The sequence below is a fragment of the Prosopis cineraria genome, unplaced genomic scaffold (assembly GCF_029017545.1).
Source record: "Prosopis cineraria cultivar Desert tree isolate PC_DT_omini unplaced genomic scaffold, ASM2901754v1 PC8, whole genome shotgun sequence".
Lineage (NCBI taxonomy): Eukaryota > Viridiplantae > Streptophyta > Magnoliopsida > Fabales > Fabaceae > Prosopis > Prosopis cineraria.
This window is the reverse complement of record NW_026555339.1, coordinates 2801123-2815301: the sequence shown is the minus strand read 5'-3', so window position 1 is coordinate 2815301 and position 14179 is coordinate 2801123. Positions and strand designations below refer to the sequence as shown.

The 14179-nt window shown below is 29.9% G+C and overlaps 1 protein-coding gene across 1 annotated transcript; it reads right to left on the bottom strand.

Moving 5' to 3' along the window:
• Positions 1–1120: 1120 nt before the first annotated feature.
• Positions 1121–2401, bottom strand: LOC129317863 (protein LIGHT-DEPENDENT SHORT HYPOCOTYLS 6-like). The gene has a single exon (XM_054962267.1). The coding sequence runs from the start codon at positions 2102–2104 to the stop codon at positions 1376–1378; it is 729 nt and encodes a 242-aa protein (XP_054818242.1). The 5' UTR covers positions 2105–2401; the 3' UTR covers positions 1121–1375.
• Between the last annotated feature and the right edge of the window lie 11778 nt (positions 2402–14179).

Genomic DNA, 14179 nt, shown 5'->3' with positions numbered 1-14179 from the left:
AATAATAACAATAATAATGAAATGCACGATAAATAATACTATATACTATAATGCAAGTGAGGAACGGTTGGCTGGTGGTCGCTTTCATACTTAGGTGGGGGTTGCCCATATAAAAATAAATGAATAAATAATAGCAGCAATCACAAGAGGATCAGTTTTTATTTGCATTGATGCTTCGTAGACTCTATCTTTTTCTTGGGATGTTATTATCACAGAAAGAAATATCAATTATATACAGGTATCTTAGAACCGAGAACAGGTTAAGGTAAGGAGGGAACAAAACAAGGTGATGAATTAAAATCCCAAGCACCAAGAAAATAAGCCAAAATCCTGATGCCTAAGCCAACTATATAATGCCAACAAATAGTTTAGACTCGAATTGTGAAGAGGAGCCACCTGAAACAGGAGTTGAAGAATGTGTAAAAATGATATAAGCGCACGTGTATGTCAATACAACAGATAGATTGAGGCCAGCAGATCTAGATAGAGAACCTCCCTGGGGACCAGATGAACAGTTCCTGAGGTCTTATAAATACTCAACAAGAATTGGACCAATTCGGCCCATTCTCTGTGTTCTTGCCTTAATTTCTTGCTCTAGCTAGCAGCAAAACCAATCAGCGAGAAAATGATTTTCAATTATCAAGATAAATGGATAGCTGAGGGAGAAAGACATAGGATATATGTATAGCTGGAGTTATCATTGTGATTTTTATTAGTTTCAGAGTTCCAACCCTTAACTTTCACCGGATTGGCATGCAAGTGCTCAGTTCTGATTGGAGTTCTCAGTACATGTCAAGACAAAAAAAACCAAACGTCATAATGAAAGCAAATGAACGATATGTGCTTTAATTTGCTTCCTCGGTGGCATGATATACCGAGTGACAACGTAATTCCTTCGCCCTGAACTGTGAACAGTAACCCCAAATCTATCAGAGAGGGGGGGGGGATGAAGAATGAGTTCGGCCAGAAAATGAAAGGGTTTTGGAGCTATCTGTTGTACTTTCACGTTTCACAGTCAGTTACAATACCAGTAGTTAAAGTTGATAGGAAAAAGAGAAGCAAAATTAACCAGTGCTTTGTAGCTTCAGTCATTAAACTATTTCGATCAACACGCAAGAACGAAAGAAAAGGCAAACAGTTGGTCATTGACCTAGTAATCAACAAGAGTGCTATACATTTATGTATATGCAAATATGCACATATAGTTCCACTAGGTTAATTTTTATGATGGGGTCGATTCCTGAGAAGATCGCCAATAGCATGTGACTTAGACTTATATAAAGCCTTAATCACAATTGATTTCCTTAAAACCAAAAATAGATCGTAGTGGCGAAAGGTGGAGAAAAAAATTGTCAAAATGATCGAATCTAAGGTACTATACTGTCGTAGCAGTAACAGTAGCACTACCTGCACCTGTTCCTGGGGCAGCAGCTACACATCCGCCTCCGCTAACGGTGGCGTCACCGCCGTCGGCGCCACCGCTTGTGGCAGCAGCGGCAGCGGCATCTTTACTCTCGCCGTCGCCGCCATTTCCAGTATTTCCTGTGGATGTGTTGATATCCACTTTAGTTGCGGTAACCGTGGCCCTTCTTCGCTTTTTCTTCTCATAAGGAATCCCTCTGGCCTTGGCTTGCCCTTCCCTGACTTCTCTCAGGTAAATTCTTACGGCTTTCGCCCCGAACGGGTTCGACTCCGGCCGCCCGTCGTTCTCCTCGTAGGCCGCTCTCAGGCGTCCGATCAGAGCGTCGAGGCTGCCCCACGCCTGCTTCAGCGGGCACGCGCAGGGCGCTGGCGGGTTCGGGTGCCCGAAATAGGGGCATCCGGCTATGTGGACCTTGGTCTTTCCGAATTGGTCTAAGTACTTCAAGAACTCGATCACGTGAGCTCCACTGCACCGCGCCAACGTCAATGGCGGCTTGTGGTTCCTCAGGTACTGCAAGAAGGTGTTCCAGTCCCGTCGCTTCTGCGACTCATACCGGCTTGGTGGCGCCGGCGATGATGAACCGTCGGCTTGAGGGGCAGAGGTGGTGGTATTCCCCGAGGGACCCTCCGTGCTGTTAGGATCGGAAGCACCGGGGCCGGAACCTCCTGATGCTGATTCCATGATGAGATCAACGGATTTTTCGGTGGAACTAGTTGGGGATTGAATGTTGAGGAAGGGAGGGGGGTTAAGTATAGGTTTAGGTGTAAGGAAGAGGGAAGGAAGAAGATGAGGAGGAGGAAAATTGATATGGGAGGCAATGGGTGATGGGACGTAAAAAGCATAAGATGAATGAATGAGAGAGACACGCTCTGAGTTCAGATGGCGGTAAGCTCAGCTCAGATTAAGGAGACAGAGAGGAGTATTGAATGACTTTACTGTTTATACAATTTCACATGGTGGTGGGCCCTTCTTTCCTGGCTTCCTTCCACTCTCCATCGCCCTCGTGTTCCTCACTCGCTTTATGTGTTTGCGCCCGAAGTTGTTTGTGACATGCAACCATTTATACACACACTTCAATTTATTGATTTATTCAGGCATGCGTTCTACAATGTTTAATTTCTAAAAAATAAGTACCTAAAAAACATAATAAAATTAAATTTAAAATATACTTTAATTGTTTAACTTTATATAAAATTTTAATATCATCATTTAATTTTGTAAATTATCCTTTTAATTTTTTAACTCTAACAACATTAATTTTAAATGATTATTTTTTTCATCAATCATTATTATTTTAAAAAATTAAACTTAATATGTTAATATTTAAAAATATTTTTTAATATTTAAAAATTTAATATAAAAAATTTTTGAGATAAAACTAACAGTATTATGATTAAAAAATTAAAAAATACTTTATAAAATTAAGAGATTAAAATAAAATATAGTGTAAAGGTGAAAATTAAATATATATTTTAACTTAAAATCAATAATCTTAATTTGATTATATTTACAATTTAGTTTTCTTTTTAAGAAAATGTCACCGTCATTAAATTGAATTTTTAAAATTGGAGCATTTCATTTTAATAATATATACTCCTTTACATTTTATTTATAAATTATTTATATTAATATCATCAATATTAATACAATAAAAGTATAAAGAATAACACTTAATAAAATTATATATATAACTCTCAAAAGGTAAATAAATTATATAATATTCTCTCTCTCTCTCTTATTTTTTATGAGTAGTTTAGACATTTTATTTAAAATAAAACATCACTATTAATATAATAACTTATAAAGTAGATTACTGTACTTTTTTAAAAGATGATCAATAAAGTAAACTGGATGGAGTAATGTTAAAAAAAATAAAAAATAAAGTTATATAATTTTATATGAATATTTTTTATATGAATCAGGTTCCTTCTCCTCAGCTCCCTCTCATGGTTTTTGTTTACCATACCTCTAACCATGCACCGTGGTCGGTTATATGCAATATATAATCTCATATATAATATAAAACTTAAGATGAAATCTAAACCATTAAAAGATTAATTCTATATACAACCTCATATATGTTATCAGTACGTAATTTTGAAAAATGATACTCCCCTTAAAAAATAAAAATATTTTTAATTAAATTTCATCTCTCAATAAAATAATTATTTATTTTTAAATTAATTATAAATTTTTATATTTATTTTTATTAAATATTGTATAACAAATATAAAATTATTATCAGCTTTTAAAAAAAGAATAATAATTATATTTTAAAAAATTAAAAATATTTTATATTTTAAATATTAAATTCTTTAAAAAATATTTTATATTATTCAATAAGGGAGTAAAAATTTATCTCGTGTGTCAGTGATTTGCAGATCGGATGGCAATGGAAGATGTAAACCGGTGAAAATATTCTGATGAAGTCATGTCGTGCTCATCTATGTAGATGGTCGCGTGATTGTCCTTTCCCTTGGGTTATTGTTTTTTATCCTTAACTCTTGTTTAGAGTTTAAACATAAAGGAAAAAAATTACAATTTTCCACCCTCATGGAGTTTACGATTTTTCTTTTTATGAAAATCTTTTCGTTGTTGATTGAAGAAAAAATTTAACACTCTCTCAATTCTAAATTATAAAATATTTTTAAATAAAATTTTATATATCAATAAATTTTATTAAATATATTTAATAATATTATTTTTTAAATAAAAATATAAACTTTTTAAAATATTCATCATTTAATATATTAATTAAAAGAGAAGGGATAAAAATTAATTATAAAAAAATAATAATATTAAAATTAATATATTTAATAAACTTTTAATCTATCTAAAATATTTTATATTTTAAAATTAAAAAATTAATTTAAAAATATTTTATAATTTAAGAGTGAGTGAGTATTATTCTTCAAAAGGATAACTTTAAAGGACATCGAAAGTCAAATATAACATATAATTGAGTTGAAAGAATTTTTTTTCCCTGCCTGTCCTTGGACTCTCTCTCTCTCTCTCTCTCTCTCTCTCTCTCTCTCTCTCTTTTCTCTCTCTCTCGTTATTTTAATGGAATGGAATAGTCAAGTCTCGTTTAACCCCCATTTGATTTTTCCTTGAGATGTATCTTGATTGCGTATTACATATGGGATTAGTCCGACTGCAAAATTAATTAAGTTTTAATTTAATATTCTATTCAAAACTTTTTATGAAAAATAAAACTTACTCTCCAGTGCATTTCAAGTTAATATTTAATTGTATACGTGCAGTGTGCAGCATGCAGTAAAGCAAGGCATAAACAAATACACAAGCACATACTGAGAGAGAATATTGTTTTGAATGGTGATGTTAATTAAACGTTAAACTTGATGGGTGACTTCACATAATTAATAAACCCAAATTCATGTCATATTAGATATCCTGGAAACAATTTAAAAGTCTTGGGCACAGTGAAAGAATACATAAAAATAAGAATAAAAAATTTAAAGCAATTGCAGATAAAGATTTGGCGTCGCTCGTGATGGCAAAAGAATGAAAAATCAACAATAATGTTTCCATTTTTTTTTATTTTCTTATTATCTGATTCTTTCCAGCAAATGGACAGAACGTGATCTGTAAGTCTAAACTCGTGAGCATGAGAAATTAACACGTATTAAAAAAAAATAAAACACACACCAAAATAATTCAAATTAAAGAGGGAGAATGGCACTTAAGGCCCCTGAATTAAAGGAATTTGCACATAATCCTAAATTGATTCTGCAGCCCCAAGGACCTTTTATATATATATATATATATATATATATATGTAAGTATGTTTTTTAATAAAAAACTTATTTGCCCGTCATTTAAAATGTATAAGTTTTCTAAGTACGCTTACAATATAATGTTGGTATATAATAATATAATAAGGTCCACACATTAACAACATAATGTCCATTAATACATAATTCATGTGGTTTAATTGAATAATAATGTACAAAGTTTTTAGGTGTATGAATAAAATGTTCATGTATAACAAGACAAGGTTCATACATTAAGAATATAATATTCATTTATTATATATAGCCTATATGATTTAGTTGAATAATAATGTATGAGTTTGTTAGATGTATGTACAACAAAATATCTATATACAACATCACAAGATCCATATATTAAGAATATAATATCCTGCGCATGATGTTATTATTTTAAAGGAGGGTCAAATGAGTCTTTTCACCATAAAAACAATTTTGCATGCATGGCAAAATGTAGTAGGCTTTAAGTGTTAATTTCTTTGATTTGAGGGTTTAGGTGCCATTCTCCGTGTTATGTATAACTAATAATTAATTAATTTTAAAATTTTAATATAGTGTACTATGGGCGTAATCTCTTATCAGCAATGAAAAGACGTTGGAAATGTACAACTTAGATCGAATATTTATGTTATCTAATTAATTAAATACATGTTCAGCAATCAATGACGAAAGGAGGTATTATTTTAAAAGAAACCTAATATTGATGTTTCGTTTTGCCAACGCCTTGCCTTTGTGATGAGAATTATATTTGACTTAATTTAAGGTTTATTAAGATTTGTTTTAATATCTAGAGATTACTATTATTTTTTTAATATTTTAAATTTATTTTATTTTTAAATATTATTTTAAATAAGATAAGGTATCTAACCTCATCTTTTTATATTATGATTTGATTTAAATTTAAATTTATTATTATTTTTATTAATTTTAAGGCTCTATAAATAGTTTTAGGATTCTTCAATTTTATTCAGTTTTGATATTTAAATAAGAATTATATATTTTCTCTTCCTCCTCCCTTCTCCCTTCTCTCTTCCCTTTTCTTTTTTCTTGTTTCACATCACTTTGCTTTCTTAAACTTGAAAATAATAGCAGAAGACTAGCAATCGTAGTGGTGTGAGTAATAATGGTAATAGAAATACTAATGATGATGATGATTATATAATAATAATAATAATAATAATAATAATAGAAGCCCTGTCCTATAATTTTCAATATTATCTCCTCACATATCTATTGTAATAATATATATTGAACAATTCAATCTAAGTATAAGTCTCCAATGGTTTAGGGAAGTAGTGTTGGAAGAATATAATACAAGACAGACAAGCACCAGACACCATATATCAAAAGACCACGGGAGGAGGTTTTATGGAATGAATATTTCCCCTCGATATATAATATTTTGGATATATATTTTGCAAAATACAAAATCAAGAATACTTGGCATACTTAATTGACACAGAGAAATCATGTCCTTATTATACTTCTTTACAATATACAGCATCTGATATTTGATACCATCAAATTAAATTCGAGTAGTAATTATTAATTATACTGTGTTTATCTGCATTCGCTTCAACCTTCTTCCACATGCACTTCAAGTTTGTCACATATGTGATCAAATTAAAATACTAACCAAACAAAACTTTAAGGTGATGGAACTAGTGATTTTTAATTTCGAATTGAACGACCTGTGCAAAATATCACGACCTCACGGGTTTGAATCCTGAGAAAGATTTTTTGGAATCAATACCTTACGATGCCATTAATTTTTCATCTAAATATAGTAAAGCATGCAGATGGTGGGAAGATCCTCCGTTCATCAAAAATATTTACAAATCACTTGCGGTTGTTTTAAGCAGGCCCAGATTGGATTTCATTGAATTCACCCGCTGCTCTCGCAAGATTTTTCTGTAATAGTGAGCCTGCTATGACTTTTACTTTTTCAAATAGTGGGTGATTTGATTAAAAAAAAATACTTACAAGGAAAAATATATGAATAATCAGCTATACCATACAAATGTTAGTCACGAAATAGTCAAGTAAAACATATATGATCCCTTACAATAATAAAATAATATTCTACTCTTAGTCTTATTATCAAATAACAATTATTTCTTGAGAAAGAAACTATTACTATTGCCAAGTAATCAAACAAACTGGTTAATCTATTCTTTTTTGGTTTACTATATTCTAGATGACTACAGTCAATCCCATGCATTATAAAATAAATTTATTGTCTGTACTGATCATGATTATCACATAAAACAATTTTGACTAAAAACAAACTAGTATCTTACAGTGCGGTGAGTTAACATTTAAATTTTTATTATAAAATTACCTACATTTAATACTCAATCAAATGAGATTGTTTTTAATAAAATGATAGTTATAAATAATAAAAAAAAATTGAACCAAAGAAACATCATATAAAAATACATATGTAACTGAAAAAAAAAAACCCAACAAAATCACACCGTCTCCTTTTAAGCTGGTAATTGAAATAAACGAGGAATCATGCAAAATTAATACGACAAAACCGCAATATTAATAAGGAAAAGAAGAATGGAAGATAAAACAAAACTGGTAATTATGGGAACAATTTAATGAGCAATGAGTGAACGTAGCAATCCAATTATGGGAACCCTAAATATTCTCTTCACATCCTATCGTGGACGTCACTCCCACTTCTTTTCTTGTTATCTATCCCTCAGCTTTTTATCAGTGAAGATACCCTGAATCTCTCCCTGAAGACTGATGTATAAATTATAATACTATATTATTTTCCTCAGATGATAATATTAATTATGAAGTACGGATAATGATTGGACATTTAAATTTCAAAGAAAATTAAATATTCCAGTTAATTATATCATGTTTATATTCTCCTCCCAACTTCTCTTTTCCAGAAATTGAAGGTAATACTCTAACTCATTATCTCATATTGTTATAAAACTGACGTGAGGGACTAATCATGCTTTCAAGATAATTAATCTTCATTTGTCTCACGTTTAGTAATTCCTATCCACTTACAATTAAATCGTTATCATATTTTTTCCCCCTTGAGCTTGTATTTGGTTTGTCTTATTTACAAAAGATAGATCACAAATCAATTTCCGTGAGCAACATAATCAACACGTTGCAACGTACGTGAGATAAAAAGATTGGATTGGACTTTTACTTTTGATCAGGATAGCATGGGAATGTTGTACGATTCATCAAAAGATGCGTCACACATAACTTTGCAGTACAACATTACTCGAGTATTTTTCTGTTGTGTGTGATGTATTGCCATGAGAAGAAAAACACAACGTATTCTGATGAACTCATGATGATAATTCAGGAATCTGGTCCGAGATTTGGCAAATCACAATAATACAAACTAGTCACCATTGGATTTGAACTTTGAGTGCTCCAGAATCCTCAGAGAATTCAAAGTTTGAAAAACTTGAATCAAATATTCCTCCCCCCCCCCCCCACATTATCTTCACGAGATGGAGATCGTATCCTAATCATCTATTAGCTACGAATAATTACAGAGACAGGCATGAACGTGGAACACAAATTATTCAACCTCAAGGTTTGGTCTAATCGACATGGGCACCAAACTTGTCTGGTAAGTGACATGGGCAAGAGCTTTAATGAATTGCTTGCGATTATTCTATTAACATTATATTGTGATTACATATTCATATTCAACCTTTTTATATCAGTGGGTGTCTGATTCCTCATCATCCTCCGTGATGCATTGTCGAGAATAAAATCATAGGAAATTTTCTCGCAAAAATCATAATATCCCAATATGCCCATGTTGAATTTGATTAAGTTCATGAAGAAACATTCTGAACAATAGCTAGTATTATTTGTTATAATTCGTGTTTTGTATATTGAGTCATTCAAATTTAAGTTCCTTTATAACTTAATATAATTAATATAAAATAAAGAGAAATGACTTATAAATTTAAGCATTAAAATATTGAGTTAACGCGTGATATTTTTTAGCTGATGATCAGCTAAAATCTTGCTTCAACTATTAGTTTGGCACCTTAAAAAAAATTAAGCAACATTAACAAGCAGACAAACCATTAGTTGTTCATAGTCTAAGAAAGGTTGTGACATGAAAACAAAACATTAATCCATACCATCATCAATATATTGATGTGTGTGTGTGTGTGTGATATAAATGAAGACAAATCATTCAGGTGTCATGAATAAATAACACGGCATGCATATCAAATTCCATATAATGTACAAGCCGCATACCTAATTGAATTATAAAAAGACATGAATCAACATATCAATAATAAGTCAGCATGTATAATAAAACCTACAACAGATTGTGTTATTTTGAGGTAAAAAATAGTTTATTTCATTCTTAAACGCCTTATAATACGTGAAAAAATATGCATGGTTATAATTAGTCCTACAAATAAAGAGATTGAAGAAAGGGTTTTGGATTAACGGATACATGACAATGTGGGGATGTCCTAATAACTACCAATGGACCTAGACACTGAGATTCCTCGTATCACCAGCTATTCAATAAATCTACCCACAATTTCAAGCCAACCGGGGTAGATGGAAAAAGAAAGTTCGGAATTAATGTGAAATGTTAGAATGATGAGAAGTTGCAGGTTGAAATTGAATGGGGAGGATATAGATTCTTTGGTTTACAAGAAGAATATATTTAAAATAACAGATTTTTAGTAATTTAACACATAATATATTTAAAATAATAAATTTGGGATTTGGTGTTATTTTGTGCATTTTATGCAACTTCTTAATAATTAGAATATGATCTTTATGAGGAACCTTGGAGCGATTTTCCTTATTTTTATTTCTAGGTTGACTTAAATTTTGTAAATCCATCAATTTTACCGGAAAAACTTGTCCATCAAATTCGTTCACTCAAAAAAAAAAAAAGAGTCAAGCTAGAATTATTATTTAATAATAACACATCTCAAACACCATAAACAAATTAAAGATAAATGACAATGTTCTGTTTTTGCTCAAAAAAAAAATGACAATGTTCTGTTAATCACGTCTTGCTTGCAGTCACCTTAATAAATGCACAACATATATTACACTTATGTGCCACCCAATATATATAATGCTAGGAGATTTTTTTTTTTCTTTTTTTTTTATGGCCAACAATTATACTAGGAGATAGATATGCGATTTTTATATCGGTACGAAGAAGAGCGAAGGAAATAAACGAGATCGTTGAAAGAACTATAAGTTGAGAGTTGAGACGGTGGGTTTCAATAATTCAATGTGGCAGACGGCAGAACAAGAAAATGAAGATGCATCGGATGGCGACCATTGGAGCAGTATGATGGGGAGGACCTGCGCTGCATCTCCTAAATTTAAACTATATGAACTTAAATTTTTAAAAATGAAACTATAAAAGTCAATGAGAACAAAAGAATCATTTATTTTCTTTGGACTTCATAGAAATAAAGCTCGCTTTTCCCCCTCCCAGTTTCTTAATTGTCATTTTTCCTGAATTAATTTCTGGGAAATCATCCTATCATGGTAATCGCTGGTTTTTTTTTTTTTTGAGTTAAAACTATCTATTATATGATACAACTAAGTCAAGTTCAAATAAAAGCTGATTTGAAGAAAAAAGATATAATAAACCAATTTATGGCTCCATTAATATATACTCCCTCCAATCCCTATTGTAGAACTTCTTATTGAAAAATTATTTGATCATTAATACTTGATGAGGTATTAATGATATTTTTAATATTATCTCTATTTAAATTTATTAATTACAAGGTGGAATGTAACATAAATTTAATTTTTTTCTATTTAAATAATGATAAAATTAAATTTTATTCTATTTTTAAATATAATTAATAAATTAACTATATTTTATTGATTTCCGTGAGGTGATTAAAAGTGCATTATAATAGAGATAAGGAGTATGATAATAATTATAAAAATAATAAACAGATAAGGCATTATTGTGCCATTTTAAAATTTTGGATTTTTGTTAAGAAAACTTGATCGATGCAGACTTGCAAGAAGTTCAAAAAACCAACAACATTATTTTTATATATTATAAATAAACAATATTATCGTCGAAGATATTCATATAGGCATGCCTACGTCTGCTGGTTGGGCGGAAGAATTACACACAAACATAAAAGAAGACAACACGAACTGTAGCGAGTTGGATATTCATGTAAACTATATATAAAGTGCTATAATTATTAGGCTGTCAAAGTTAGATTAATGGAAGGATCACAGATAAGTCTGAAGGGGACCAATTGATATAAATTAAGTCTCAAGTTTTAAATTTTAAAAATTTATAAACTCAGCTTTTAATTTTATAATTTTATTATGATAAATTTATAATTTATTTTTTAAATTTTTATTATAAAATTGAAAATCAAATTTATAAATTTTTAAAATTTAGCTTCTAAAACTTAATATAAATTAATTAATCTCCTTAAAATTTATCTGTCACTATCCCTAAATTAATAGCTAATATTTTTTCAAAAAAAAAAAAAAGACTTGTGCACTCGAGGCTTGAAATTTTGAGAGTTAAAATGTTTGTGCTTGGGGGCATCCCCGTCCAGTACTTCTCTCATTAATTAGAACCGCCTTGACTCGCTCCAGAAAAGCGTTGCAGAGATAACAGCTATGATAGTAGGAAAGATTTTCTTCTGGTGTTACGAACTGTAAATATCAGACTAAATAGGAGTTTTGGGTAAGAACGAGGCCTTTTTTTAAAAAAAAAAATATTTTATTAATATGATCGTATATGCTAAGCCTGACAAGTCTTGTTAATATATTCTTCATCGAATAGGTTCGATTTGTTTGCAGACTAACGTATTTAAGATAATGTGGATGTCAATCTCAATACCCCACAACCACAAGTCACAACAACAACTATGTGCACAGACAGACACACACGCTAGTTTTCGTAAGTACGATGCCCCCACCAGCAAAGATTCCTTCTCATTATTCATCCTCGAAAGTAATCAAAGGTATAGATGGCCAATTATACGATGACGCTTAATTAAGAATAAGATAAATTTCCCCCAAAAAAACAAAACGAGGCAAGCTTTTTAAGCTTCGTTTTTACATTATTTAGCAGAAGTAGTCTTAGGGTCTATCAAAACGAGAAGAAGTAGGAATAAGGAAGAAAAATAATGTTTCAAACTTTCGAATAATCGGATTTAAATATTTTTTACAATTCGATATCACCTTTAAAAAAAAAATTAGAGGTCGTTATTTTATTTGAAATTTTAATTTATATGAAGGACGTGTACACTTAAATTCGTGCAAATGGAAATTAGTCGGGGTTAGCTTACGATTTAGATAATTCTGACATGTTGATATACCATTGGGCTATATTTAAATGTTCTACCTGGGCTGATCTAATTAACAGTCATTAGTGATCAACCTACTGATTTCATCACGCCGGTCTTAATTAGTGCTGTTTACTCAAACTTCTTAGCCAGGGAAAAAAAATTAGTTCAAATAATTTCCCTTAGCTTGCTAAGGGATATTTAAAAAATAAAAAATAAAAAAACAATTAAAAAACACATGTACAAGCATCAGGGTTTCATACAGGGAAAACACAATCATATAGTTTTATTAAGTTTTATTTGAAGTCCTTATAGTAAATATTTTCAATCTCTATAGTTTCAATAAGATTAAATGATATTTATCACTAAATCCCTATAATTTTAGTGTTTTTCAGTCCCTATAATACTAAAAACAAATTACAAGAACTAAAAATAAAATTTACTAAAAATATAGAGATCAATGATTAAGGATCTGTTTGTTTAAGATTTAAAAATAAATAATTTTTTGACAGTTTAGAGATTTTATAAAAAGAGATTTATTTTGCAAAAATTTTATAAAAAGCAGATATTATTTTATGTTTAGTTACAATAATTAAAAGGTGATTATTAGTTAGTTATTTTTAAATGTTATAATATTTTACTTATTTTTGTTTTATAAAAATAATTTATTATTATATTATTTTATAATTTATCATATCTTCGTGTATCCCGCCTATTTAAAATACTCTATTTTATTTATCACATTACATTATTTTAATAAGCTACTCACAGTAGCTTCTTAAAATAATAAAAAATCTGCTCTTTTTTTTGGGATTATTTTTAAAAGTTTAAATAAACATAATAAAAATTTAAAAAATAATTTTTTGAAAAAAATAAGTAATTTTTTTTATAAAACAAGTTAAAACAAATGGGTTCTAAATTTTTCCTTTCATGTATATCGAAAATAGCTATGTATTTGAGCATCAACGATACACGCATCAACTAGTGTGTGATAACTGATAAGGCTTAACTTCACGATCAAGCAGGTCTTTTCTTACAGAATGATCCTGACAAGATTAATCATGCACCACAGGTTATGCAAGAAACCTAACTCATTGGATATGCTTGTTTCACATAACAATCTAACAACTGTGTGTGTGAGAGAGAGAGAGAGAGGAAATGGGGAAGCGAGAGAAGGAAGTTAAAGGGGGATTTTACTAGCTTGTTAAAGAACGAGTGAAATAATTTTGGATATAATTTTATACATGATTGTCCAAGTCATTTTTAAATTTACGTGGAATTCATTTTATAACAGTATTTTTATACTTGGTAACTTTGTTTGCCTGATTATCAATGCCTTGTCAAATATAAAATGAAAATAATTCTTAAGACTCTGTTTGATTACATTTTCATTTTCATTTTCATTTTTTATTTTTTAAAATTATTTTATAATATAATTTTTAAAATTTCCTTTCAAAACAAAAAAAGTTTGTTTGGTTTTTAGAATTAAAACACCAGCTGATAATAATGATTACTAGTAGTTAATAGTAGTGGCTTGTGATAATGATTGATCAAAGTTATAGTTTTGAGTAATTAAATGTAATGTATTTTGAAAATAAGAAAAATAAAAAAAATATTTTAAAGATGTTTTTATTTTTTTTAAA